Consider the following 21,959-nt stretch of genomic DNA (forward strand, 5'->3'; position numbering starts at 1 on the left):
GCGTAGATTTTATTGAGCACGTGCTTAAGTTCAGGACACTGTGCCGAGGATTCGACACTGGAATGCTCAAAGTAGAGACCGTGTCTCTTATTTCTGTAAGGAGGGGGCGGGGTACAGGAAGGAAGTCGAGTGTGAAGAGGGATGGGGGGAGGAAAGGAAGGCAGGAAAGCAAGACATGAGCAAGGGAGGAGCAAGAGGTCCACAGCCAATGCCATCTAGTGACATGGCCAAGAAAGTCCCTTCATTTCCTGAAACCTGCAAAGGTCTTTACATTTGAGTGACACCCACTGGTGAGAGCTTGGGTGAGAGCGTAGGAGGTGATGGACAAGCTGTTCAGGGAGGGAGGCCTGGCCAGCCCCACTTCCTGCCCTTGCCAAGTGAGGGGCCGCTCAGAGGGCACAGGCCATCTGCCCTGACATCAGGCCTCCCCATCCTGTGCTCAGACTCAAGCAGCTAACTCACTCCAGGGTTTAGCCCAAGGCTTGGGGTCTTTTCACCAGGACATTCATGAGCCCATGGGGTTCAAAGGGGAAGGAATCAAGCAGCTGCTTGTTGTTTCCCGCTGGTGTAAACTAGACAGGACTGCTTATGTCCAAACCAGTAGCTTTCATACTTTGTCAGTGGCAGAACACCTTTGTCGAATGGAGTCTTGCACAGAATTGGAATCTAGCAGCTAGAATAGAGTGGAGCCGCTCTATCCAGAGCCCCTCTATGGAGTAAAAGCTAATGTCCTGCAAGGTAGACTTGGGGTGAGGGGGGCATTTTCTAGGCAACTTTAACAAAGTGGAAGGGGAAAGGTGCTGCCTCAGTGAGAAAGCCAAGGACAAGCGCAAAGATAGTGATGCCCAGGCCTTTGCCACAGAGGGGAGCCTCGCCAGTAGGGGGCTGATGGGTGGTTGGGCTGGGCAGGGCCAGTACCCAGGGAGTCTGTCCTTGCCACGTATGGCTGCCAGTGATGCGTGGGCATTGGCAGCTCAGGCTGGTAATACTTTGAAAGGAAGAAAGGACAGAAGCCCCCCTGAGGCCAGGCCCTTGGGCTAGAAAGCTGGCAAACAGGTCACTGGTGCGTTTGGGGGCTGGACCAAACTAGAGGCACCCACTCAGCCTTAAGGGACACAGGAGGCAGGGCAGAGAGGCAGGTGAGGCTGAGCGCTGTGTGGGGCCGGTGGCCTGGGTGGAGAGACAGGGAGGCATCAGCTCTAGCTGCAGCCGTTCTCTGGCCCTATAGGAACTGACAGTCTAGGGGGTCGGACCTGACAGTCTAGGGGGTCGGGCGAGGGATAACACTAGCGAGGAGAGGCCAGCCCAAGCCCTGAGGAGACTGGAGGTGTCACGTGGCTCCTGTGTTTCCCGGCATCGCACTTATACTCGCTGCTGTCTTGGTCGGGGCAGCCCCGGCTGCAACTGCTCACTCATCTCATTTCTCATCCTCATCTCCCATCCTTCCTGACACTTGTTACCTCCCAGCCACCCCCAGTGCCAGGTCACTGCCCTGCTCAGCCCCCTCCTTTCTGCCCTCTGCAGGATGACATGCACAGGGTCATTGACCGGCAGCTGATGGACACACACCTGAAGGAACAGAGCCGGCCTGCTGCTGCCCTCTCCAGGGCCCACGGCGCAGGGCGCAGGGACGAGCCCGGCACCGCTGAAGGCAAACGGCTCTTCTCATTCTTCAGGAAAATTTAAGCTGGGAACAGTCAGGCCAGCGAGGATGGGTGGACTGGAGGCGACTGAAAGGGGGTGCAGGCGAGGGCCCAGGGTACTACTGTGTTTGCATGCAAGGGCCCCCGCCCTGGGCCAGGCTCAATGGCTACACTGCCTGCCTGCACTGGGGCCAAGTCGTCCTGAAGGGCCTGCTTGTCCTCTGAAGGCTGTCCTAGACAGAGGGGCAGGCAGGAGCCCTGTCCGCACTGCCCAGCCAAGCCCAACCTGGGCTTCCCCAGGATCCGCTGTTGCTGAGCAGAGCTCATGCTGCCTCCAGCGGCCCGGGGCCCATGCCTCGGAGGGTCCACGCCAACCCCAGGCGCTGCTGCCCTCCTGTTATGGAAGATGGGGAGCGGGAAACGGAGGCCCTTTCTGCATGCCTCAGGGGGCTGTTGCTGCCCCAGCTGGCCTGAGCCTCGAGGCCTAGTCTTGCAGGGCATCAAGCCCAGGCCTGAGTCTCCATCTCTCCCCCAGCCCCTGGCCCGGGAGTAAGGGAAGGCGGCCCCTCACCACGTGTACGCACCTCTGCCAAGAGCACCTCTGTGGGCAGGAGTCCCAGCCTGCGGGGCCTGATGGCTGGGGCTGTTCTCTTGTGCTCAGCCACAGTGGGCTCTACCACAGCTTGGCCAAGGCCACCTCGAGCCCAGAAGAAAGAAGGGCCTGCCCCCTGGCTGCCACTGCTCTTCCCCGGCCTCCAACAGTGCAGGCCTTGCCTGTCTGCAGGCTTTAGTCAGCCAGCCTTTTCCCCTTCATGGGGCCAGGGCTGCGAGGGGTCTTGTCCTCCTCCCACGGCCCCCCGCTCCCTTCACATACACAAGTTCTTGGTTCAGCCAAGCAAGTCTAGGCCACAGAATGGCCCCAGAGAGGTCTGTGGTCAGCCACCTCCACGTAAAGGGCAGCACTGTCACCACGGGGTGGATGCCTGCAGATACTGCCCATGAGGCCTGCAGAAGAATGAATCCTGCAACCTGCTGCTTCTGCTCCTTCCTCAGCAGCCACTCCACCTTCTCTGCTGAGGCCCTAACAGGCGCCATGGGCTGAGCCAGCCCGCAGGCTGCTTCACAAAGGATAACCTTCCTCCCACACCTGGGAAAAGCACAGCAGGGATGAGCAGAAAGAATGTACCTGTAGATATGTACATACCACAGTGCTGTAATTTTGTATGTAGCAATCGTGTAAATACATGTATGGATTTTATAATATACATATTATATATAAATCTATAAAAGCATATTTTTAGAAACACAGCGCACCACCGCTTCTTTTGAAAATAGTCTTAAGAATAAATGAATTTCTACAGAGTTTCCCGCCTCAGTCATTGGGTACTGGAGGGGTGGTTTGGTCAGAACACAGCTTATCTTTCAGAAACCGCCACTGGCTGGCATGAAGAGGCATCACTAGTGAGTCCCCCGCACACTTGGGAGGACACCTCATATACTAGGACCTAGCCAGAGGACTCAGCCAGGAAGGGGCACCCCCACTAGAGGGTGAAGGCATCCTGTCACTGACAGGTGTTTGGGGAGCAGTGACCAAAGGCGCCACCTCCGTGCCCATCACAGCCTGGGCTCCCCGCCAGTGCTGCAGCTACAGGCAGGCCCTGCTGGCACTGTGTCCCAAGCCCCAAGCCGGCCCTACGGCTGGGCAGAAACTTCAAGCCAGGAAGAAATCACTGCGAGCAAAGCTTCCGCTGCATCCTTCCGGGCACGCAGAGAGTAAACACGGCGCTTCCCCTGGCATCTTAACACGTGAGCTCCCAGCCGATGCGTCAGACCAGAGAAGCTCGACCTGGACCAACCCTTGGTGAACGTGAACTTGGCTCCTGAAAGTGTCCCTGAGCCTTGAAAGGCACCTGTGCAGGACTCACACCAGAACAAACGAGCTGGACACAATGGGTGGAAGAAGGCAGGCTCACCCAGAGCACAGCTGGAAGAGAGGAAACAGACCCTGGAAGAAAATTTGGCAGCTTGAACCTTTATTTTTAGTACTTTTTTTAAAAAGCATAATTAGAAACTTTCAATACAGAAATAATCCTAGCAAACCATTTAAATGTTTTGTTGTTTGACAGAAATTTCACATCAAGTCCACCAGGACACATCGGTCCAGCCCTATGACGCCCCCGCCCCCACCCCCCATTCATGCATACTTAACACTCAGCGGGACAGGCACACTGTCATCACCAAAATTACCCCACCACCTGGGTCTGGACATCCAGGTGCCAGAACCATGATGGTTTCTAGCCCGGGCTAGAAGTTTCCAGGACCCCCTCCTCTTATTGCTTGAATTTGCAAGCACTGCCACACTGGTGTCACCTTAATGCTTAAAGTGGAGTGTGCTGCCCACTCCAGGAGCCCAGAGCTCTGTGCGTCTGCACAGGATCCATGGTCAGCCAGGACAGTCTAAGGACAGAGACCCTGCTTTTGCTCCTGGCCCTGCAACCAGACAAGGCTGCCTGCCGGTCGGCCCTGCAGCCACCCTCCACAGCACCGCCTCCTCAGGCCCACAGAACTCCCCCGCCTCATCCCACGTTCCAACGTGAAGGCCTGTCACATGGAACCACGGTGTTTTGGCAGTTTGGGGAAGTGGAGAAACAGGTCAGAAGAAACCCCCTGTTTTGATTGATTAAAAACCCATCAACAGTGTTAATGTGGAAAATCTGCAGTGTGATCTGTGATGTGATTGTCCAATCAGGGCTTCGCCTGGTAATCGCCTAGGAAAGGAAATCTAATAAAACGCATCATGGTGTTGAAATAAATTATTCCCAGGTTACGTGATCCTTTTAGGGGAAAGATGAATGAAGTGTCCTAAGGGGGAGGGAAGGGGACAGTAATCAAGTGCAGATAACCCTGGTTTTTCCTCCAAGGGACCAGGGTGGGTCAAAGCTGGCTGGCTCCCAGCCCCAGCTGCCATTCCTTCCCACCTAAGAAATCCTCGTGCTATCTCTGTACTAAAACAGTTGTCAGTGATCCCAGGCTGCCTGCCTTCCAGCTCAGAGGCTCTATCGCCATAGTCCAGCAGCCCCTGGCACCCACTCCCCACAGTCAAAGGCGCCCGGTGCTGCATCAAAGACCCAGGAACTCAGTGGGAGGCCTCGGCCAACGCAGATAAGGTTGGGAGGCCCCTTCTCCTTTCCCAAGAAACGTCCAGGAAGACAGAGCTGATCTGCCAAGAGCCCAGCCCCACAATGACAGGAAGCCATTCACTTTTTCTAAAAACACTGGCCCCAAAGTGCGGAGGCCACAGCTTTTGCTGCTGTGCCAACCAAACCTCAGGGAGAGAAAAAAAGTGTGAGGAACTTAATTCATTTGATTTGGCTTCATTTTATCTGTTAAAATAATGCTCCTAAGCCCCATCCGTGCATGAACACACCCTGCCTTACTGTTGGAACTGAAACAGGTTGGTATAAATAGAAGCTACAGCCCTCTAGGTTTGTAGCTCAGAGGCATCTAGAAGGCAGGACAAGAATCTGTTGGCCAAAGGGCAGGAGTGGCTCCTGCAGAACCAAAGGGCTGGGCCGGCCGAGGGCAGGCCTCTAATGGGAACCCCAGGCCTACCTCAAGGCCAGGCTTCCCCAGCTGCCAGAACGGTCAGAGGCAGGGAATGGGGAAGGAAGAGAGCTGGGCTGGGAACAGAGGTGGCATAGGCCCTAGAGATGGGTGAGACCCAAAGACAAGTCGACGACGGCTTGCAGCAGACAACAGGTAACATGGAGCCCGCTCCACCAGCCCAGGTTGGCAAAAGACGTGGCTAGAACGTGATCTCGTCTCCTCAGGAAGCTGCTGGCGGTAAGATGGGATGGGGCGGGAGGGTCTGTTGCAGCAGGCTGGCATTAGGGAGGCAAAGCCAGAGCAGGTCAAGGGTGACATGTTGGTTAAAGCAATATACATTATGTACAAACTCTTGGTTAATCAGTCCGCTCGGCTGGCAGCGTCCTTGCTGGGCCCAGGCGCCTTGGCCAAGGGGCAGGGGCACCAGAAGGGAAGGGCAAGTTGTCCAACACCTTCTTAGTACTCGAGGGGGAGGGAAGGAAGTGCCGATGGCGCCTCCAGATACAAAAACGTGGAGAGAATTCTTTAAATAACGGCACGAAACTGAGACTGTCCCCCGAGGAGCCGGGCGGGCCTCGGGCTGGGGGAGTGGCCGCAGTGCAGTCTCTGCAGGGGGCTGAGCGAGGCATTAGCAGCAGCGTTTCTTTCTTTTACTGTTCCTCGTGAGCTTCACCACATCGTTCTGTTGCTGCTGCTGCTGTTTTGCTAAGTTGTCTTTCTTTGCTCGGAGGACCAGCTCTGTGATGCAGTTGAACATCTGTGAGGGTGAAGGAGGCAGGGCAGGCCTCAGACCCAGTGGGGAGGCCTGTCACGGCTGTGCTACTACCTCTGCTGGCCAGCATGGCCACCTCCCCGCCTCCAAGGGCCCAGCTTTATATTTCTGCTCATACATTTTTTGTTATGTATATCATCAAACCCTTTCTAGAAGGAAGTGATAAAGTATAAAGGTCAAAGAGGAACATCAAAGACCAATGAGCTATGTCCTGAAGGAAGTCAGTCTCTCAGCACCTTCTAGTCTTTCTTTTAAAGAGACAAAGGAACCCCTGTCTTTCAGCTGGAATCTTAGGACAAAACAGGTAGAGGTGCCTCTGCTCTGGTGACAGGCTAAAGGGACCCAGAGCCTGACCACTCCATGCCACCTCCCTGCACATACTGCCTAGAACCTTCCCCAAGACGTCATGATGCCAGGATCCAGTGGAATGCCACCTACCAACTCACAGTCCTGTCCTGCGCTCTGCCGGAGAAGTGACACAATTTGCTTCACTTATTATTCATAACCCAGGAGGCAGGTCCCCCACCCCAATCTACAGAAGGAACATATGGAGCCTAAATAGCTGGAGTCGCCTCCCAAGGTCACACGGACCCCACCACAGGCCAGGTGAAAAGGCCCACACTGATCCTAGCCTGACTCAGAGGCGCCCGGTGTCCAGGATGCAGTGGGGATCCCGGCCTCCCCAGGCCTCTGGGCTCCACGCTCCGTGGGGAAGGACTCTCCCAAAGCTGTGAGAGCAGCCAGCCTGGGCTTGTGGCAAAGGTCCACTCTTCTCCCACAGACTCCCACTGCTCTCCAGAGGGCCCGGCAGAATGAAGGGACACTGCCCCGGCGGAGGCTCGGCCGGTCTGCGTGGGGCGTGCACTCCACAGCAGGTGCCCGCTCGAGCTCTGGAAGCCATAGGAAAGCAACCTGGAGGCCAGGGCCGTAGGGAAAGCCAGACAGCATAAAGTGACAGCAGCGGAGCGGGCAGTGGGGCAGAGGACTGAGTGGAAACCGCATGGCTGTGGTGTGGACAGGCCTCAGTCTGACTCAGCCTATTACAAGCTGGGTGATATTTCTCAAGCTGGAACCTCAGTTTCCCATCTGAAACAGAATCATTTACCGCAGAGAACTGCTGAGAGAGGCACTAACAGCTTCAAAGGGCCCAGCACAGTGCCTGGCACACAGCAGCCACTCGACAAATGGCAGTTACTATAACATTTTCTGTCGGCCACCTGGGTGCCCTGGGCAGGCTAGCAATGCAGAGAGGAGCAGAGCTGGAGGAGCAGAGCCGGGCCCCACTCCCTCCCTGTCCTTGCTCCAGCCCAGGCCTCACCTCTTCCACGTTGACATTCTCCTTGGCACTGGTCTCAAACAACTGGATGCCCATCTGTGCAGCAAATTTGTAGGCATCTTCTGTCTCCACCACCTTCCGCTCGGGGTCATCATTCTTATTCCCCACTTCAAGGCAAAGCAGAGTCAGCCCGGTGCTGCAGGAGCACCCCAGCACCCGCCAACCCACTGTCGCCACCCCACTGGGTCCAGTCTCACCTAATATTCGGCACACATCATCACAGTTCTGGTTGATTTCATGAAGCCACCGCTTGACGTTGACAAAGGATTCGGCACTGGTCACGTCATAAACCACGATGACCCCATGGGTCCCCCGGTAATACCTGTAGGGCCGGGGTCTACATCAGAGCTTCAGCCAACAGAGGAGTAAGCCCCTCCCTGGGACCTGCCTGCCCACATCCAGACAGCGGCCGGGGACCCGGTGAGCGGCAAACGCTCTCCAGCAAGACACCCAGAGTCTTCTCTCCACTTGGCCTCGCCTGAACTTTCTGGAACCGCACCCTGGCCAGCAGGAAGGGATGCTCATTAGTACTGCTTCTCAATGCTTGTCACCAAGACACCAGTGAGTAGCGAGTGCTCAGCCCTAAGGAGGCCAACCAGGTTGTTCAGAGTCTGCCACGAGCTTGAAACGTCTTTGAAGTTCTTGTTTTATTTTTAAAATTCAGGCAAGTTTTGCATTTGACATATTATCACTCTCCTTGTTTTAACATTCAAAAATTTTTTTCTCTCCTCAAATCTCAGTAAAATGCCATTCCAAGATGTACCATCTGTGAAGCCCTATCAAGGTCTGCACCGCCCCCGGCCCCGGGTGCAGGTGGGCACCTCTCATCCTGCCACCCTGGGCTCATCCATGCCAGTGGCAGGGAGAGCATGGAAAAAGTGTGGACATGCAGGTACGGTTGAGAAGAAGGCGTCCCACATATGCCAGCACCCAAATGTGCAGAACCCGTGGCGTGAAGTCAGCTAAAAGGCCTGGAAGGCTGGAGAGTATAAACATTCCTCTCCAGATACTGCGTCCCTATTCATTCACATGGTTCAAGACGACATCAACCCCAGGAAGAAGACAGGGCCTCACACTTCCCTGGAGAGCCTTCCCTGACCCAACAGCCAGGTGACACCCCCGCCTGACACTATGGAACAAGCCAACGCTGCAGAGATGATCACTCACCAGGGCCTTCTCAGTACGAGGCAGGAACCACTGCCCACAAGAGGTGGTGGTCATTAGCTGACAGGCTGCTTCCACCCAACATGCTGGCTGCCCCCCTGGCCCAGCCCCAAGCACCTCCAAGCTCCTGAGGTTTTAGCAGGACCTGAGTGAGCGCTTGGCCCCAGAGCCTGCAGGAGAGCTGCGGTTCTGAAGTGCCAGACTTGGCAAGGATGGAGCCAACATGGCTGGTGGGTGCTGCTGTGTCCCCATCTGCCTGCCCATCGGCCCTCTGGCCAAGTATTTGCATTCTAGGCCCAACTACAGGACAAAGGCCAACCCTAGCTCCATCTCTGAAAAGACTGTGGGACCCTGGGAAGGTCACTGCATGCGCCTCATTGTGCCTCAGTTTCCTCAACTCTAAAACGGAGATACCAGTACTTTTGGACGGTTGTGCGGAATAACAAAGATGACATACATTTTCACAAGGGCTGGCGAACAGTAAACACTCAGAATGGTGGCTCTTTATTATCATTAATATTCCTTCAGTGACAATCTGGGGCCCCTGACACAGGTGGAAAAAAACCAAGGGACAACGTGGCAAGACAACAGTGAAGGCCGCTTCCCTGAGCTGGCTATCAAGGCTGTGAGCAAGAGGAGGCCCTGCCGCGCTCAGGTATCAAACCTGACCAGTCTCCCCCACGCCCTGGCTCCACCCTTCAGATGCTGTACACTGAGACCTCACAGGCTTCATTCTGCCCACAGCTTTGCCCTCCCGAGGATGCGGCGCCCCCTGCCTTGGGGAGCCCTAACAATCAAGCAATCTAGGCACTGGGCCCTCAGAACCAGCTCTCGGTCTGGCCCCAGCCCCGTCCTCTGGCAGCTGCTGCTGAGAGCACCAGGTTATCACCAGTTCAGCTTGGTGGATGCCCACCTGAGCAGGCACAAGAGTGCAGGCCAGGAACCAGGGGAGAGACGATTGTCCCCTGCCAGCAAATAAGTGTGAGTAGTAAAATGTGTTTCCAAACTCTCCTTTGCTAAAGTCTATTGAAGATGCCAAGATGCCTACAGCCATGGCCCCAGCACAAAGCCCCCACTGCTCCCTGAGAACCTCTGCCTTTTCTGGGGCCCAAACAAGGGGCCTTTATCGGGGTTGAGGGGAGACACACAAGGAGAGAACCAGTCCAGGAACGAGGTCGGGGACTCAGAGCTCTCACGAGAGGGAACGAGTGCCTCTGGGCTTCTTCCTATTACCACCATCATCGGCGACCCCTTCCACTCCCCACGACTTAGCTCTGTGCCAGGCGCATTATATTCACTACATAATTAATCTTTGCAACAACCTGTGACACGCAGAAGGGTCGCTATTTTATCCGTGAGGATGTGAGGCTGAGTAACCTGATACAGTCACACAGCCAAAGTCACGGCACCTGGGTCTGACTCCTAGTGTCTAGGGCAAGGCATCGAAGGGGCTCCCCTTCCTTGTCACCTCTCCCTCTCACCATCCAACACCTCACTACTTACTCCTCCCCAAAACCTCGCCCCCAGCCACACCTCTCATGGTCAGCAAACCCCAGCTCCCAAGAGACAAGAAAACCATGAGAGTGACGATAGGGCTCTTTCTCATCAGGCTAATAGGATGTAATTTTAGTTTCTCTTTTAATTTCCTAAATCAGAAAAGGCCACACTATTGTACCCTGACTGCCCCAATCTCTGAAAAGAACAAACTCTGCTGGTCTCTTCCAAGACCCCTTCCTTCTTCACCAGCTACCATCACCGGGTGTTGAGTCTCTCTGTGACTCCTCAGCGTGGCCTGTAGTGCCTCCTGCCTCAGGAGGGGGACATGTGGGGACCCCAAGATGGAGCTACCTTCAGCCTTCCCAGATGGGATGGCCAGCAGGGGCTGAGCTGGTGCCCACAGGCCACCAGTGTGTAGCGTCACCCACCCCCCCTTCTCAAGCACCCTGAAACAAACATGCATTGCCCTCAGGCAGCTGAGTAACTCCAGTCTCCCCAACAGAATGAAGGAGGCTGTTCACCCACTTTTGGACCCGCCCTGAAAGGAGCTGACCTCATGGCAGCCAGGGCAGGGCTGTGGCTCCTCTGCTAAAAGCAGCATTTCTCATGGCCAGATCCCATATTCTCGGCTTCCTGAATTCCCCAGCTGATTTTAACCCACAGGAGGCACTAGAGTACATAATACCATCTGCCTGAGCCCGCGGCCCTTGCAGGTGGGAGGCCAGCAGAGAGCAGGGACTGGTTAAAGGTAAGAGCTCTGGCATCAGATGGACCTCGATTCAACTGCTAACTGACCAACCAAGCTAGGTCACTTCACACTCTCGGCCTCATGTTCTCATCCATAAAATGGAGATAATCACAGGACCCTTTTTATCGGGATTAAATGAAATGAAGCAAGTAATGTCCCTAGCAATAGTCCCATCTCGGAGTAAGTACATCTGAGGTTGGTGCCTTGGTCTAACCAAGAGGTCTTGGTTTTGTTTGGGCTGGACACGGGCCACCCAAAGACGTCCATACCCCAAGGATCCTGACCCCAGCTGCCCTCCTTAGGGTCTCACTGGCAGTTGCTGAGACACCAAGGGGCTCAGGCAGCTCAACAGCAAGTAGCTGGAGAAAGCTGCACGGGGCAGCGCCCATAACTGGGGACTCTTGGGGGTCTCAGGGAGTCATGGACCACAGCACACGTGCTCACCACAGGGCTAGCCCAGTGACAGAAACCCACAGAAGCTGCCCAAGATCCAGCCCCTCGGAATCCCTTGACCAGGGCCGCCTGCCCACCTGCCCACCCCCCTCACTGCCTGGCCAGCTCCCCCTGGTGTCCCCCATACTACCAGCCACCACTGTAGGGGCTCTTCGCACTTCCCATCCCTCAGAAGACCCTACAGCCAGTCTGGGGTCCACCCCACCTCCGTGTGGAAGGGAGGGAAGGGATCTCCGGCTGACGACCCTTCTCACGCACCTGCCCAGGAGCCCCCCTCATACAGGGACTGCAGGGGAGGCAAAGCGGAGGCCTACTGAAGAGGCAACTACCACAGGCCAGACACTGGCTCCTAACTCTGCACACAACACCATATGCGGCTCAGGCTCTGCCACTCCCTGGGAGCAGGACACCTCTCAGAAGCTCCCTCATCTGTAAAACGGGGACAATAACAGTACCCACTGCAGAGGGCTCAATGAGATCATCTGCATGAAGCCCAAGCACAGGGCACCCAGCACACAGGATCAGCATTAAAGCAAAGTCTAAAGATAAACCCTCTGAGAAACTGAAACACTGAGAGTTTAGGCAGCTTGCCCAAGGTCACACAGGAGAACAGCAATGTAAATTCCAAACCGTTTGCCTTCGAAGCCTTGCTCTTTGCTGGAACCCTCCATGGGACTCCTGCTGTCTGGAGCTCTAGCTGCTTTCTCCTGTTTGCAGCTAAGAGCCACAGTAGGGCTGCGGGAGCACAGGAGGGCAGCCCACTGAGTGAGCTGGGTTCCCAGCAACCGACTTTAGGGAGTCCAAGCAGGGGCCTCTCGATGGCTGCCTACGTACCAGGGCCCCTTCCAGGCCTCCCAACAGAGAGAAGCCAGCTCCAAGAAGTCAGGGCGGGTAATGGGAGGCTGCACAGCTGACCCCAGCTGTCACAACTGACACCCAACAACAGTAACTGTTACTAAGCGTCTGACCACCAGGCAAAGCCAGTATCACAGTTACCCCATTTTACAGACGAAAGCACCAAAGGCCACAGGGTAAGCTGAAGGACACGTACTGTTCTGCCAGGCCCCAGAGCCAGGGTGCTCAGCCACTGCTCACACAGGGCTAGCAGTCACACCTAGTCCCCAGGAAGAAGAGGCTCATCCTAACAGAACCTACAGTGGCCAGCAAGGAACTCACTTCCCAAAAGCCTCAGGGGCCCTCTCCAGTGACATTTCTACCACAGCCTGGGCCTAGTCACTCAAGTGTGTCTACATGTCAGTGGCGAGAGGTTAGACCGGGGGCGGGCCAGCCCGACTCACGTGGAGGTGATGGTGCGGAAGCGCTCCTGCCCAGCCGTGTCCCAGATCTGCAGCTTCACTTTCTCTCCATTGATCTCCACAGTCCGGATCTTGAAATCCACTCCGATCGTGGTGATGTAACTGCCTGCACACACACGCACATTAGCAAGGCCCACAGATGCCCCAGTCAGACCTCATCCTCAACTGCACAGCCGACCCCAGGCTCCACTCGCTGTACGGGCCCAGCATGTCAGAGGCCCCAGGAACAGAGCCCTGAATGAGGAAGGTACAGTCCCTGCTGTGACGGAGAGCAATGGAGCCCACAGTCGAGGTGAGGGCCAGACAGGATATGATGAAACAAAGTGACGAAGAAGACAATTTCAAGTGTGACGAGTACCACAAAATAAATAAAACAGGAAATGTGACTTGGGGGAAGGATAGGCTCCTTGATTTAGAGCGGCTGGGCCACAGACGTGTCAGCTGTGGCCTAAAAATGGTGGGAGACCTATCGCGCACTTCAGGTTTTTCTTTTCTATTCTATTCCAAACATTTAAAATGACCCACAAAATTAACTTCTTAACATACAACAAGTGCGATTTGCTCCAGGCAGAAAAGATAGTAGCAAAAAATAGCAAATGGAGGGGTCATGTGAGGTCAAGCACACACTCAGGCAGGTAAGAGGTGCCAAGACCTGATCTCAGGGCCTCTGTGCCATTTCAAAAGCTTGGACTTTCTCTTGTGTGTGACAGGGAGGCATTGAAAGGTTTTAATCAGAGCATGAGCTGCATTGTAAATAGCTCTCCAAGGGCATCTGTGCGAAAGATGGAGTTGAAGAGAATTTTTGGCCAGTGTAACAGTCCTGTCCAAGCTTACAAAGGCCCGAATGCTAAGAAGACAAGTTCTCACTCCATTTGGAGCTTACAGTATAACAGTGCTGCAGACAGGACACACATGACTGAGTCTACAAAGGGTCGAGAGTATAGAGGAAAGACCAAAGTTCACGGTGGGGTGGAGATCAGGGAAGGCTTTGGGGAGGAAGTCACATTCGGGCCTAGCTTGAAAGAATAGGTAAGATTTCAAAGAGTAAGATTAGCTGGGGGAAAGAGAGCCCACCCAGAGGAAAAGAGCAGAGGCAAAGCACAGAGAGAAAACATTCAGCAAACAAGCCGACCGCTGGCACTCTGCGAGCCCTGGATGACAGCAAGGAGTGTGGCCCGGCACTTACTGCGGTGGGCACTCAACAAACAGCTGGTGGCTGAATGGGTGAGTGAGCAAGAGAGCTCGAGAAACAAAAGAATGAACAGTCTGAGAAAGGAAGTTGGAAAGGTGAGCTGAAAATAGATTATGAAGACCAGTGGTTTTCAACCAGGGATGACTGTGGCCCCACAGAGGACACTGGGCAGTGCCCAGAGGCATTTTTGGTTGTCACAACCAGGCAGGGGAGCATTGCTACTGGTGTCTAGTGAGTGGAACCCAGGGATTTTGCTCCAAGTCCTTCACAGAATGGCCCCCACAATACATAATCACAGGATCCAGTGTCAACCGTGCTGAAGTGGAGAAACCTTGCTATAAACTCTGCTCGCCTAAGAGAGGGCAGCTGAGGTTTTTAAACAGAAAGCCCCCGCCAGAAGTGTGTATCAGCAAGATGAATTCAAAAGTCTGGTGGGGGATGGGTAGGAGCTGCTGTAATGCTTCAGGCTAGAACCAACTAAGCTGCTGGTAGTGGAAATGGATAGAGAGAGACTACAAAAGAGAGCCCTCCAGGAGTTGAAAGCTGATAGGATGGGAAGTCAGAGGGACATTTTTTTCAGCACAATGAGAAGCTGCCCATTAGTTACTACTCCTGAACAGAAGGTACTAGCAACAACAAACCGCTCATATGTACTGAGAGGTTACCGAGTCCCAGGCACTATGACTTGCAATATTGCAAATGACCCTCACAATAACTCTTTGTGGGAAGGACGATGATTAGTGCCACTTTACAGATGAGTTGAGACTTAGTCATATTCATGGTCACACAGAGAAGACAACTCTTTCCACATCACACCAACAGTGCAGGGCTACTGTCGGGAGAAACCCACTTCTCTACCGAGAGGCGTTAGCCATGGAACCACTTCCTAATTGTAGCTCACCCCTCAATCACATCACAGGGAATTCACCATAAGAAGTCACATATCATCCTTGATCAGAGAGGCCAAGCCAGCGTGAAGCCTCTGCAATGAACCTCATATACTCGACAAAAACATGTCCCACTTCACCAGGGACCAGGGAAATACAAACTTGAAGGAGACTCCACTTTCTGCCAATTGGCTTAGCAAAAACGAAGACTACCAAGACTCAGCTCTGATCAGCGTTGACCAGGACACTTTAAACCCCTTGGCGGGGGAGTATCACTTCACTCAGTACAGCTTCTTTGAGAGCTGAGTTGATAGTATCTGTGAAAAATTTAAACGCACATACCCCCGACCTAGTCATTCCATTCCACTTCTATATAGGAATGAACATACGATGTATCCCAAGAAATGCAGCATCACTGAGACTAGCTGCAACCAGGAAGCATGCAGCTATCAAGAGCACTGTTAATGAACGCGGTGCATCCATGCATGGCCCTGGAAGCTTCACAGGCATTCCAAAGAGCCAGAGGGCTACGTACAGCCGTGGAAGGGTGATCCTTGACAGGCTGAGGGATAGGCAAGTTGCTGACCCGCTGCACGTAGAGTTGAGAAGGAAAGTTGGAAAGGTACACACCATGCTAAACAGTGACTGCCAGAGCACCGGCAGGGGCGGGTGAAGGGACAGCTTTCATTTTCCACTCTATTGAGTCTTCCTATTTGAAATTTTACCTGGGCATGTACTAACTTGTAAAATTTTTTTAACTTTTCCTTTTCTAAATGTTGGGGCACAAAAAGACCCTGCATGGCAAAGGATGGGCCTGTAAAGGATTTTCTTGAACAAGACAGATTAAGACCGACCACAGAGATTTCTAACCTGTGCCTCCCTCCGCTTCTCCTTCCCTCATACGGCAACTGGAATGACAATGTTTCTGACATTAGGCAGAGGCAGGTATGTTCTGGCGCCAGGGAAAGGGATTTCAAAACCAAAACACCACAGCAGCACCCCGGGGGTACACTCACCTGAGAAAGTGTTGTCTGCAAAACGTAAGAGTAAACTGCTCTTGCCCACACCTGCAGGAGAGAAAGCAGGAGATGAGAGGAGGCACAGGACCCCTCCCTCCAACCCAATCCTTCCTTCTCCGGGGAGATGATACCCAGGACCTAACTCAAGAAGCTCAGCAGGACCCATCCCCCTCCTTGATGCTGCTTTTGACCTCCCCAACCAGTCACACATCAAGAGCATCTCTCCCACTCAGTCTGTGACCTTTTCCTCGTCCTAGTGTAAGACAAGCCACCCCCAAACGCCCCAGGGAGAGATGAGAAAGGAACTCATGCCCAGGCCCTGTTTTGAGGTCTAGTCCCAGCAACCCAGGGGAAGGTACCAGATGACAGAAATAAAGCAGGGGAAGGTCAAACAATAGTGGCCCCAAAGTGTCTCTAAAATATGATCCCTAGAAAACTGCACATCATGTGCAGAGCTTCAGTTTGTGTGCAGTGTGAGACGAGGAATTGCAGAGCTGGAGAGAATCCTTGAGATCTTTGGGGCTATTTTATAGATGAGGAAACTGAAGCCCAGACAACTTGAACCATCACCCATCTTCCCCCGGCTGATGTCACTGCCGGCTGGATCGGTGGGGAGCGGGTGTCTGCCTTACACTTATCAGCCCAACAACTCAGTTCCCGTGTGCTCAGAGCATTTCACTTGCCACAGCATCTCCTGGCACATTTGTTGACCCTCATAAGCTTGCATTCCCTTTAATACAGTAGCTTTAGCCTGCCAGGTGCATCTGACCTGTGTCTTCCTATTCCATCCTCACCCCTGCCACCCTAAGGCCAGCTGGGTCAATCATCCACAGAAGGCAAGTATTAGCATGCATAGAACACTGAGGGTGATGGGCACTTTGATGCTCCTATAATTCCAACTGCATCTCTTAAGATGAAGCAACGGAGGGTCCGAGAAGCTAAGCAGCTGGCCCAGGGGCCTCTGCAGGAAGCATGGAGCTGAGACCTGAATCCTGGGTTGTCTAGTCCGGAGCTCTAAAGCTCCTGCCAATACACACTGCATGGGCAGTCTTCTTGCATCTGTTTCAGGAAGTGGAATAAAAACACTCCAAAGGGGCTCCTGCATCTCGCTTCTGGTCAATTTTTAGCAACCATGCTATCAAAACTAGACATGAGGACATCTTAACCTACAGTGTCAGAAACCCCTGAAGCTAAGTGCAGATTTCACATAGACGTGGATTTTTGTGGGGAGGAGCCTACGGCTCTCAGCAGCTCCTCAGAGAGGCCACTGTCTCCACCCCCACCTTCAGCTGTGCTTAACACTAAGTAACCCAGACATCCTATCTGATGATCCAGTCTGGAGGCTTCTGCAGGTGAGTGTGATGTCCAGGGAGGCCCCGGAGAACTTGTTTCATGGAGTAAACCTGGGTCTGACCTTCCTACAGACAAGTTAGGGGCGCTGCGCCCACAGTACCTGCTGCTCAGCCCTGTGCCTGCAGCCCTCTTGCTCAGAGCCACTTCCTCATTGCTGCTTTTCTGTGAGGTTTCCTGCTGAGCTCAAGGAGAGCCCAAGTCTTGGGCTGGGTCCCTCACGGCGCTCTGCCCAACGCCAACACCCCATCAGCCCTGCCGGCTCCTCTGCTTCCTCCTGGAGCCTTCTGGGTCCGCTTACTCAGCTAAAATCTGTGTCTGGGCCACTAGGCTGTGAGTTCCTCTAGGAAGGAGATCTCGCCTCACTCGCCCTGAACATTTAATGTGCTGAAAGCCAGGCCCAGCACTTAGTAGGTGCCAACAAAACATTGTGTAATGAATTTATGACTAAACTAATGCCAATCACACTGACAGCTATGCTATCTACGCTATGACTGCAGCATTAACAGAAGCCAAACCAGAGGTTTTCAAACTTTGTAGGGTGGGGCAACAGAAACCTTTTTTTAAATTAAATTTTATCTGACTCCCATATATCTAAAACAGATAGAGGGGAGGTGCTCTCTCTGCATGAAGCAATAAAGTAACAGTGTTCCCTCCAGCTTGGTCTCTCCCGGTCCCCTTCACTCACCCCCAGCCTCCTCTGCAGAGCTGCTGAAAACCACTAGACCTCAGAAAGACCACTACAGTCAACACATCAACAGCTACTCCGAGCCTTCGTTTGGGCCTGACATCAATCTCCAGCATTGCTCTTTCCTTTAAAAGAAACAGACACCCACCCTGAGAAATGCCATCTCCTAAATATACCTAGTAGAGGCCTCCTTGGGAAAACATGCTGCTACCATTCACCCTACAGCACTGGCCTAAAGAAAAAAGAGCTAGGTACCAATCTACCTTCACAGCAGCAGAAGTCAAGAGCTTCCCAAGGACCATGTCTAGCATGAAACCTAACCAGTCCAACCCCATCATCTTTCACCCTGCATGGAGCACAGGCCCGGCACTTGACATCTCTTGGTAACCAGGAGACATAGATTAATTCTACAAAATCCTCACACACCACTTTCACTCATCACTGTTCTCCCTGCTTCACATTCCCTCTCTCCCTTGCTTTCTGCCTCTTGGGTTACACAGATGCTCTGGTCCTCAAAAAGCCTCCACGAAAGTGCCTACCCTCACCCTGCTCATCCCTGGGGCTACAGTGCCCTCACTCCTCTTTGCTTCAGTGTGAGACTGATGAAGACCTTTAGACCGTCAAGTAAAGTGTTCTCAATTTTAAACTTGGCTCAGCAACTAATTCACTGTACAACCTCACATAAGTCACTTCCCTTCTCGGAGCCTCAGTTCACTCATCTGTAAAGTGAAAGGCTTTACCTAGATTTCTGACGGCCACTCCAGCCTCCGGGTTCTAAGAATGAGGATAACTGGCCCCATGGATCAGAGGAAATGCTGTTACACATCAGAGCCGATGTCAGAAGAACATAAGAGAAAGTGCAGAACCTTAGGCATAAGAGCTGCAGAAGCTGAGAGAATGTATTCCAGAAGTGTGTACAATGTGGCAGAGTGGGAAGTAGAACTCTAGATTTATAAAGAAACTAACATTCATTGAGGGCCTGTTTGCCAGGCCTGACACCAGCTGCTCACCCAGGAATCAAATCGATGTGCATTAACTTCTGGCTTTGCCTCTGAGGAGCTGTGTGACTTTGGGCAAGTCAGTCAGCTCCTGAGTCTTAGTTTGCTTATGTGACGAACCACACAAGCAATGGGTGAGAACCAGATAAGAGAATGTCTGTGAAATCATTTGATAAACTTTAAGGCAGCATGCACATAAGGAGCCCAGGTCACGGGAGTGCATGATGTTCTTCATCTCCTTGCTCAGTTACCAAAGCTTAGTTTGAACTTCATGGCTACCATCTCCCTGTCTCCTAAGCATTTGGCTTTGAGTATCAGGTCACTGTAAGGAGAAATTAAACTGGAGAGCATCTGTCTCCTCTACACAACAGAGTCCTCCATGCTCAGACTGACCTAAGAGCCAGACCACATAAATCTTGACTCAGTGAGTCTTCTCCCGCACCTGACTTCTGAGTGAAAAATCAATACACCATACAAAATGTACTATAAGAAAGGGGGCCAAAACCATCCCCTGGGTTTGATGGAGAAGAAAAGACAACAATCTGCATATTCTTGCTGAGTTTACATTTTTCATTTTTGGAAATCAATACAGACCCTAGATGTCTTGCAGAGGGATAAGAACCCCTAACCGTGGTGGGCTGACTTTAACTCCAAAAAGGAGAGAAATCACCCAAGTGCCAGCCCCTCAGAACCAAGGCCAGGGCTGAAATCAAATCCCGTAAAGGCTTAAGCCTCAAGACCAAGAGGAATGCTGGCAGCCATCTCCAAGAGCAAGTCTACACAGCTTGTCTGGTTTTCTTTCATTCAAACCACAACCTCCTCCTTTCTAACTCCTTCTGCAACCACAGCCACTCTTCGTCTCCATAGTTAGCCCCTAAGTTTTCCCCTTACCTCTCCCTTCCACCAGTAACCACGGAAACCTCAGCCATCTTTCACCTTATCCAAACCACCAACCACATCCTAATCCAGCTCCGCAGTGAGACCAAAATCCACCCATTTCCCTGACCAAGCTATGACACTGTCACCCAACATTCCTACATCAGGGTCTGACAACCCCTTTGATTTGGTCCCCTCTTCCCTTAAGAATCATGGGCTCCACCACCAACCTGGCCTCTGCCTCCAGTCACATGACTCCCTTGCCCACACTCAACTCAGGTCTGGTCAATAAACTCAGCATGCTCCCAAGCCTTCTTCCCCATTATATAATCCCAGCACCTCAGTTATGCTCCCATAAACCTCCTGGGGCCTGCCTCCCTGACCTCTTGGTCACCCCATAAACCTACTTACCTGCCACACTCCAAATACCTCTAAAACCCTCCACCCTTCACCAGAAACCTGCCTGTTTCTTCTAAGGATACTTATTCATTCATTCAACAAATGTTAGGCACCTACGGGGTGCCAGGCACTGCCCTGGGCACTGGAGATGTTAGCAGTCCACTGAACTAGGAGCTCTCCAAGCATGTGGATATGGTCAAAGTCAAAGCACTTTTCTAATTGTGGCCGACCCACCTCCCATCTAGTATACAGTATGTAAGAGCAAACACATATCGAGCACTCACTATGTGACAGGCACCGTTCCAAACGTGCATTATCTCATTGAACACTCGATCAGCCCAGTGAGGCAGATCCTATTATTCCATTTTACAGATGAGGAAACAGAAACATACAGAGACAGGGTAATAATGATTCAACAGGAATGTGACAGGCCCTGGGCGAAGTGCTTTACCTGCCTCACTTACCTCATTTAAACCTCACAGTAATCCCACAAGGCAGGTTCTGGGAATATCCCCACTTTGCAGAGGAAGAAACTGAGGCTTACGAGGATACTGATTATCACATCGATAGCTACTCACATCTACTGGCCAGATTGGGTGCTAAGCACTTTTCCAGCTTTATCTCATCGAATACTCACACCACCACCCAGAGAGGCAAAGTTCCCACTTCTCAGATGAGGAAACTGAGGCTAAGAAAGGCGAAACAATTTGCCCAAGGTCACAGAGTGAGAAAGCTGGTAGTCCCAGAACTCGAACCCGGTTCTCTCCAACTCCAGAGACCGCGCGACTTGACCAAGGTCACACGTGAGGCAGCGGCAGGCGCGGCGAGTGGACCCGGCGCCCCAGCCCCGACCCCCACGCGCCGGGCCCTCCGCTCCGCAGCCGGGTGCCCCAACCTCTCCTTGACAAGAGCCGGAGCCCCTCGGCGCGCCCCTGCGGCCGGCGGCCTCCGGACAGACCCGCCCGCCCCGCGCGGGCCGGCACCTCCCCGGCCGTCTGCCCGCCCCGAGGCCCCCCGCGGGCCGCGCCCGCGCAGGGCCCACGCCGCCTCCGGCCTCCGCGGCCCTTACCGCTGTCGCCGATGATGAGCAGCTTGAAGAGGTGGTCGTAGTCCCGGGCCATGGCGGGCGGGGGAGGCGCGCGCGGGCGGGCGGGGTCGGTGGTGGCCTCGCGATCCGCAGCTCCCTCCGGGCTGCTCCGGCAGCGGCGGATCCACTTCCCGAACAAACAGCCGGAACTGACAGAAACACCTCCCTCCGCTCCCCCTCCTCCTCCTCCTTCTCTTCAGCAGCCGCCGCCGCCGCTGCTGCCTCCCTCCTTCCCGCCCCGCCCCGCCACTGCGCAGGCGCAGCTCCCGGCACCGCCTGTGCGCAGCCGCAGCCGCAGCCAGCCGCGCCCTCTCCGCGCTCGCGCACCACGCGTGCGCCCTGTCAGAGTCCCCCCGGCGCGGGCCTTCCTGCCCAGTGTCTTCTTGGTGAACATCACCGCCGCCACCCTCGGCCCTGAGGGCTCGGAGAGCGGGGCTGCTGTCGTACCCTAACTGAAAGAAGCCGAGAGTGCTGGAGAATCCCGGCTGTGGCCTGGGACGGTCTCGATCCTTTATCTTCAAGCCTTGCGAGCGATGCGGAGAGGAAAAGACAGGCGCGCAGAGACTGTGGGGCGGGGCTTACGCCGAGCTCCAGGTTCCTGGAGACCGGGTACGCGGACACTCCGCCCCCTTTCTGCATCGACACCGCCCCCGGGATGCTGGCTCTGGCCCCTCATGGTGTCCCGGGCCTCTGGACCCGTCGCCGAGGCGGCTGGTGTCTGCCGAGTTTTACAGAACGATAATCGGCTGCCGGAGCTTGGCGAGTTAGGAGTGTGGCCTTTGAGGTCAGCGCTGGGTCAAAATCACGTCCTAGCCCTGTGACCTCTTGGAGCCTGAATTGCCTTCTTGGTAAAATGGGGAGGATAGTGCCATTCGGAGTCCCGTCCAACCTCACGCCGAGCCGGGGAGATTAATGACCCAGTGTGTAA

At 53.9% G+C, this 21,959-nt stretch overlaps 2 protein-coding genes across 3 annotated transcripts in view; one reads left to right on the forward strand and one right to left on the reverse strand.

Moving 5' to 3' along the window:
* BICDL1 (BICD family like cargo adaptor 1) overlaps positions 1-3,006 on the forward strand; it is an 89,962-nt gene extending 86,956 nt beyond the window's left edge. The window contains exon 10 of the mRNA XM_011355857.2: positions 1,525-3,006. Within this exon, the coding sequence (XP_011354159.1) occupies positions 1,525-1,686 (162 nt within the window). The 3' untranslated portion in view covers positions 1,687-3,006. The remainder of the gene's footprint in view (positions 1-1,524) is intronic.
* Positions 3,007-3,655: 649 nt separating this feature from the next.
* On the reverse strand, positions 3,656-21,263 carry RAB35 (RAB35, member RAS oncogene family). Of its 2 annotated transcripts, XM_011355859.2 has the most exons (6): positions 21,014-21,242; positions 15,631-15,681; positions 12,518-12,641; positions 7,555-7,679; positions 7,340-7,464; positions 3,656-6,006 (listed from the first exon to the last, which is right to left on the reverse strand). In XM_011355859.2, exons 1-6 carry the CDS (start codon positions 21,063-21,065, stop codon positions 5,878-5,880), a joined length of 606 nt encoding a protein of 201 aa, XP_011354161.1. In that variant the 5' UTR covers positions 21,066-21,242; the 3' UTR covers positions 3,656-5,877. The 2 variants fall into 2 exon arrangements, with proteins under 2 accessions (XP_011354161.1, XP_011354162.1); XM_011355860.2 differs by lacking the exon at positions 7,340-7,464 and having other exon boundaries at positions 5,900-6,006; positions 21,014-21,263.
* Positions 21,264-21,959: the final 696 nt, after the last annotated feature.

Source organism: Pteropus vampyrus, unplaced genomic scaffold, assembly GCF_000151845.1.
Source record: "Pteropus vampyrus isolate Shadow unplaced genomic scaffold, Pvam_2.0 Scaffold23, whole genome shotgun sequence".
NCBI classification, from domain to species: domain Eukaryota; kingdom Metazoa; phylum Chordata; class Mammalia; order Chiroptera; family Pteropodidae; genus Pteropus; species Pteropus vampyrus.

What these genes read in the sequence shown, in the direction of transcription:
- RAB35 (XM_011355859.2), bottom strand. Translation starts at nt 21,065, where the DNA reads ATGGCCCGGGACTACGACCACCTCTTCAAGCTGCTCATCATCGGCGAC. An exon ending in GCTCATCATCGGCGACAGCG is followed by an intron (nt 15,682 to 21,013) that starts GTAAGGGCCGCG and finishes TCTCTCCTGCAG; the next exon opens with GTGTGGGCAAGAGCAGTTTA. An exon ending in TGCAGACAACACTTTCTCAG is followed by an intron (nt 12,642 to 15,630) that starts GTGAGTGTACCC and finishes GTGTGTGTGCAG; the next exon opens with GCAGTTACATCACCACGATC.